Here is a 7,184-nt window from a genome sequence, read left to right as displayed (position 1 = left end):
AAAAAAACTAATAGAAGAAATGCTATATATGTATGACGTAGATTTACACAAAAACTTCGTAAAGTAGGAAAACTTTTGCATATTTGACACTCTTTCTAAACACAACTTAGAAATTGTTAAAAAAGTTTACTGAAAATAACAATTACGCGTAACCACACAAGAACACAACTTAGAAGTTGCAAAAAAACTCTCACAGTTTAATATAAAAATTTAAATATTATAGACCAACTTGATATAGTTTTTAAAACAAGAAAATTGAATTACATTTAAAATACAATAAAATATGACACATAAGTAATTGAAACAACATCTCGCTCGTAGGACGGACAAACCACTAGTATAGAATAAAGTAGTATATCGCGCAGAAGGGGAAGATTGTGTCGGTGGGATTGTTACATAATTTCGGTAAGAATCTTTTTTATTTTCGAAACTAAAGTAAATTTCAAAAAAAATTCTGTTTAGTTAGTAAGATTTTTTTGAATATGTGTTTATTCAAGATAAACTTGAGTAACAATCTAATATTATATGCAAAATATGGAAACGAGAATATGCCAGGTATTTAATAAAGAAACTGATTTTCGATTAATTAAAAAAAAAAGTAATTCAAAAATATGACAATGTCATGGCATTGTAATTATCGAAGAAAATCGTATAGATTTTGTAATAAAAACTGGAAAGTGATCTATGGTGTAAATGACTAATTTGGCATTTTTATCGAAGTTATATTTTAAGTCCAAGTGTTTGATTATAGAAACGGCTCATCGTGGCTCTATCTTCTCTAGTTATTGTTGTTGCTCGGAGCAACTTGCTCCTTTCACATCATCATCCATTAGTTGAACATAAAGAGATTTGGGTCTGAATTTTTCTTATAAAACGGTCTTATATAACTTTATATTAATTATTGACTCCAAATAGTCAAACCATGTGATGCATATGTGAAACAAACACTAATCATCAGGATATATTTTATTTATCATATCCTAACGCCATCAATCTAAACACTGGATTTGTTCGCTTGGTTGTGTCAATGAGTCTCATAATTCGAGCTAGATGTTCGTTTGTAGAATCTTCAACCAACTCTGTATGCTCGAAAAAGGAAAAGAAGGGTGTAAACCTAAAGACGTCTAGGTTGTACTTGGCCTGACATGCGGTTGGCCACCACGCTCCCCAACGGTTATCTTCCATGTTGTACACATGAGCCACACCAGTTGAACTATCCTTTTCTTTATCTCTCACCACCATGTGCTTCCCATCGTATGCAACCACGTTCCAGTATTCCAACTCACTATCTGTAATAAGTACATTCTGGATCTGCCTGGCAAGGACCCACTTGGAGGTATCTCCCATTAGTGTGTGTACTGAGATTGTTTTTTTGGTCCCCGATATTAAGGTTAGACGATTGATCTTATCGTCGAGCGTGAAAAGCAGCTTCATCTCTGGTTCCGGATGGAATACAGAGGGAATCAAGCGTGCTTGCTCTGTCTCAATATTGAAAGCTATGATGCTACCGTCGTTTCTCAACCAGTGTAGAGTTCCCTCCACGTAAACAGGTTTCATTCGCTTTGTGAGCTCACTTTTTGAGTTGGTGGTGGTGATGATTGTTTCAGAAAATCTCCACGAGTTTCCGTCGCTTATCTCAAATGCGTACGTCGTATGAGTCTCAAGTATGCAAATGATCTTGAATCTCTTGATGGTGGTCTCTCGACTTTGATCTAGCGCAAAACCAACGCACATAGCTCTCTCTTCTGTATCATTAGCCTTGTTGTTGGGACCATTGAATATTGTAGTTAGAAGCATTGAACCAGAGTGATCCAAGAGTCGAAACCTCTTTGTAAGGGGATTCGCGACGTAGAGGCCACTCGTGTATAGTAGGAGATGGCCGGAGCAGGAGCCGAGGATATAACAGTTTACTCTTGGGAGAGAAGCAAATGTTTTTACGTGTGACATAGATTCGCACTGGGAGCCAAAAGGCTGGTAGAAGACAAAATGGGCGCCTTTGCTAAAAGTGTAAATAAAACTGAGTCGGGCACGAGATGAATATCCGATTTCAAAACTCGGATCATCCAATATATGTGATTTGATGGATCTACTTGTGCATTGCATCATCACCAGAGATTTGAGATCTAATCTGAAGAGAATCTTGTCTAGGAGATGCATAGGCAAGGAATTCATTATCAAAAGTGAGAACTGTACGTCCTATTTTGATTTATGTTTTGGGTTTATTTCAATAGTTTGTTTGAGATGATGTTTAATAAACAACAACTTTATAGCTGACAAAAAGTGAGAGGATGGTCTCACCTTTTATAAAGAAGTTTTACTTTGCCAATTCCAAAGAAGCAAAACAAAATCATTAAAATTGGAATAGAATTTTTTTAATAAAATATTTGATGCATGGAATCATTAAATTTTAAAAGATTATATGTTTATAGTTTTCTTATACTGTAAGAAAATTTTTAGTTATTTTTTAAAAGCAAAATTTCAAAAATATAATATCCATTAATAATGAATATTTCCTACTTATTTCAGTGATTGTATTTTTTTACTTGTGAGGTTGTGAAAAAGTAGTTTTCTTATTGACTTAAAAGTAACAACAAGTTCAAGCAAACGTAGCAATCAATTTCAGTAAAGCAGGCAAGACTATCTCACCATAATATAAGTGACTTAAATAAAGTAGAGAATATATTCAATTTTGATGGATATTGAAATCCAACATTTTTATTTAATTGCCTAAGATTTCATCATGACTATTTAAATGATCTTCATGTAGATTACAAATTAATTTATTGGTTATTAACTAGAACAAAGTATCAATATATATAAAATCTGATTATGATATATATATATATATATATATATCTACTAATTTCAGTTATTAGACATATATATCTACTAATTAATAGATGCTGATGTGAAAAGATCAAACACTGGGGACCTAAAATATCCCTATATATTAATAGAAAAATATTAAAAAAATTATAACTTTAGTTTGTACTAATTAAAAATGTGTTCTAATGCTAGTCCAAAATTGAGAACTAATTTTGCTTACGTGACGGCTTGAGAATCAATTGAGAATTTTGTTAGTCCAAAATTAAATTACTAGGGAATGTTATATTATATAGTACGTCCATTATGGACCATTCATTTATCAAATTGAAATTATTATATATTCTTTCCTTAAATAAAACTTACTAAATTACCTAATGTGATTAAGATATATGCGGCAATTAATAATTTATTTAATAAAGATTTTCTAACAGTCTGTATACTGCCTGGCAAGGACCCACTTGGAGGTATCTCCCATTAGTGTGTGTACTGAGATTGTTTTTTTGGTCCCCGATATTAAGGTTAGACGATTGATCTTAAAAGCAGCTTCATCTCTGGTTCCGGATGGAATACAGAGGGAATCAAGCGTGCTTGCTCTGTCTCAATATTGAAAGCTATGATGCTACCGTCGTTTCTCAACCAGTGTAGAGTTCCCTCCACGTAAACAGGTTTCATTCGCTTTGTGAGCTCACTTTTTGAGTTGGTGGTGGTGATGATTGTTTCAGAAAATCTCCACGAGTTTCCGTCGCTTATCTCAAATGCGTACGTCGTATGAGTCTCAAGTATGCAAATGATCTTGAATCTCTTGATGGTGGTCGCTCGACTTTGATCTAGCGCAAAACCAACGCACATAGCTCTCTCTTCTGTATCATTAGCCTTGTTGTTGGGACCATTGAATATTGTAGTTAGAAGCATTGAACCAGAGTGATCCAAGAGTCGAAACCTCTTTGTAAGGGGATTCGCGACGTAGAGGCCACTCGTGTATAGTAGGAGATGGCCGGAGCAGGAGCCGAGGATATAACAGTTTACTCTTGGGAGAGAAGCAAATGTTTTTACGTTTGACATAGATTCACATTGAGAGCCAAAAGGCTGGTAGAAGATGAAAGGGGCGCCTTTGCTAAAAGTGTAAATAAAACTGAGTCGGGCACGAGATGAATATCCGATTTCAAAACTCGGATCATCCAATATATGTGATTTGATGGATCTACTTGTGCATTGCATCATCACCAGAGATTTGAGATCTAATCTGAAGAGAATCTTGTCTAGGAGATGCATAGGCAAGGAATTCATTATCAAAAGTGAGAACTGTACGTCCTATTTTGATTTATGTTTTGGGTTTATTTCAATAGTTTGTTTGTGATGATGTTTAATAAACAACAACTTTATAGATGACAAAAAGTGAGAGGATAGTCTCACCTTTTATAAAGAAGTTTTACTTTGCCAATTCCAAAGAAGCAAAACAAAATCATTAAAATTGGAATATAATTTTTTTAATAAAATATTTGATGCATGGAATCATTAAATTTTAAAAGATTATATGTTTATAGTTTTCTTATACTGTAAGACAATTTTTAGTTATTTTTTAAAAACAAAATTTCAAAAATATAATATCCATTAATAATGAATATTTCCTACTTATTTCAGTGATTGTATTTTTTTACTTGTGAGGTTGTGAAAAAGTAGTTTTCCTATTGACTTAAAAGTAACAACAGGTTCAACCAAATGTAGCAATCGATTTCAGTAAAGAAGGCAAGACTATCTCACCATAATATAAGTGACTTAACTAAAGTAGAGAATATATTCAATTTTGATGGATATTGAAATCCAACATTTTTATTTAATTGCCTAAGATTTCATCATGACTATTTAAATGATCTTCATGTAGATTACAAATTAATTTATTGGTTATTAACTAGAACAAAGTATCAATATATATAAAATCTGATTATGATATATATATATATATATATATATATATCTACTAATTTCAGTTATTAGACATATATATCTACTAATTAATAGATGATGATGTGAAAAGATCAAACACTGGGGACCTAAAATATCCCTATATATTAATAGAAAAATATTAAAAAAATTATAACCTTAGTTTGTACTAATTAAAAATGTGTTCTAATGCTAATTTTGCTTACGTGACGGCTTGAGAATCAATTGAGAATTTTGTTAGTCCAAAATTAAATTGCTAGGAAATGTTATATTATATAGTACGTCCATTATGAACCATTCATTTATCAAATTGAAATTATTATATATTCTTTCCTTAAATAAAACCTACTAAATTACCTAATGTGACTAAGATATATGCGGCAATTAATAATTTATTTAATAAAGATTTTCTAACAGCCTGTATACTTTCTATCATTTTTGCTTAATTATTTATTATTAAAATAAACTACACAATTACATTAATCATATAATAAAAAATAATTTTTTTTTTGTATATTTTGTATTTTGAATTTTCAAAATGAGTATAAATTACTAAAACTATTAAAAGTTTCACATAAACTTTTGTGATCAAGGTTAAAATTTTTTCTATAATAAGGTACAATGATTATAAAATCATATGAATAAAGAATTTTATTTTAGTAGGTGTTTATGTATATATATATTTCAAATCCTTTAAAATAAACTATACAATATGAAAATACATACTTATATTTTGATATGCGTTGAACATATATTGAAAAGTTAATATTTTTATTTTGAAATCTTCATTGTTTTTTTTAAATGATAATAAATTATTGAAACCACTAAACATTCCGAATTACAATAAAACATTGGTGTAAAATTTTGCTACACAAATATGCAAATAATCATAAAATCATATGAGTAGAAACCTCATTTAATAAATATCCATATTAAAAGTATACTACATATCTATATTAATATCATTTAAATTTAATTATATATCATATACGATAGATAAAATTGATTGTTTTGACTTATTTATCCTAAATTAATTGCGAATAAACAAGAGTGGTCTTTTGATTAATATGCGCACGCCAATTTATTACGTAATAGTAAATGATTTCTTAGTTATTTAATATATAATTATTATTTTATTATTTCATAATATGCAAAAAACATTAAAAAAATAAATATTTATTCTACACAAGGCGCAGATCTTAACCTAAGTATGTATCTCTTTAATAATTTTAAATCTTAAACATTTTCTAAATCTAATGCGAAAATAAGAATAAACTCAAAAATCATTAGTTATATCGAGCAATAACCAAAATGAAAAAAAAAATGAGACAAAAATAAGAAAAAATATTGAACATAGATAGGATTGACACATGAACGTAAACTTCTCATAACCATAATTAACTTTAAAATTGCTAAATCATGATATAAAACCGCAATGACATAGTTTCATTGTAACCAAATAGTAGGCTTGAGATTCTACGGCCTAAACGTTAGGTTATTATGCTATAAGTGATTTTTTGACCTAAAATATTTTCAAAAATAAGATCAGCTCATCAGTAAACAAATTATGTAATTAACAAAAAAAAAATTAAAATTGTTTAAGGGCCAAAAATATTAATTTGATCAAGAATATAAATTTTATTTTCCACACGATATTTCTTAAATAATTTTCTTATAAATTTATCATGCGCAAGATGCAGGTCTTATCCTAGTAACTTCAATAAAAAGGCCAATTTAGTAAGTCAAAAAAAAAATCATTGTATTGCTTTCATATTGAGGCGAGTGAACCATGCAGCTAATCCATGCGTCATGGATCGATAATGGCACGGTCAGTGGCCTAGGATGGTTCTACAAGGACCAAATGGGAGTCGAAAGAGTTGGACTACAAGGATGCCGGAAAAGCCTATCACATCTCCATGCAGAGATGGAAGGACTTATATGGGCAATGTCTTGTTTACGATAGCTACACTGCAGTGCGATTCATATGGAAACAGATTACTCTGACCTGGTGGACATGATTGCAAATCCTACCGACTGGTCGGTCTTTACCACTGAGTTAGTCTCTTTCTGGCTTCTACAAGTTGGTTTCTCGGAGTTCAGCATCGCCCGCATACTCAGGACTAGAAACTTGCGTGCAGATTCTCTCGCCAAGGAGGCGAGATCTAATGGTGTTCTTTTTTCTAATATAGATCAGACTCAGCCGGACAGAGCGTCTCTTCGGAACGTCTCAAGACCGTCTACCACTTGATCTTAGAAGATGGACGTCGACAAAAAAAAAGAAAAAAAAAGAACCATGCAGCTAATTCCCTTTCTTCCCATGTACGGTCATTATGGAAGCAACAAGATGCTATAGTAAACAATCTTCTCTCAAACCTATGAGCCTCAATTAGTAAAATCTTATCCCAAATCACCTAATA

At 31.2% G+C, this 7,184-nt stretch overlaps 1 protein-coding gene and 1 pseudogene across 1 annotated transcript; both read right to left on the bottom strand.

The window, feature by feature from the left end:
* Positions 1 to 201: 201 nt before the first annotated feature.
* Positions 202 to 2,393, bottom strand: LOC106425893 (annotated as a pseudogene).
* Positions 2,394 to 3,121: 728 nt separating this feature from the next.
* LOC111198131 (F-box protein At1g20360-like) lies at positions 3,122 to 4,903 on the bottom strand. The gene has a single exon (XM_022708691.2). The coding sequence runs from the start codon at positions 4,111 to 4,113 to the stop codon at positions 3,346 to 3,348; it is 768 nt and encodes a 255-aa protein (XP_022564412.2). The 5' UTR covers positions 4,114 to 4,903; the 3' UTR covers positions 3,122 to 3,345.
* Positions 4,904 to 7,184: the final 2,281 nt, after the last annotated feature.

The sequence above is a fragment of the Brassica napus genome, chromosome C8 (assembly GCF_020379485.1).
Source record: "Brassica napus cultivar Da-Ae chromosome C8, Da-Ae, whole genome shotgun sequence".
Classification (NCBI taxonomy): Eukaryota; Viridiplantae; Streptophyta; class Magnoliopsida; order Brassicales; family Brassicaceae; genus Brassica; species Brassica napus.
This window is presented reverse-complemented; position numbering and strand designations above follow the sequence as displayed.

What these genes read in the sequence shown, in the direction of transcription:
- LOC111198131 (XM_022708691.2), bottom strand. Translation starts at nt 4,113, where the DNA reads ATGAATTCCTTGCCTATGCATCTCCTAGACAAGATTCTCTTCAGATTA.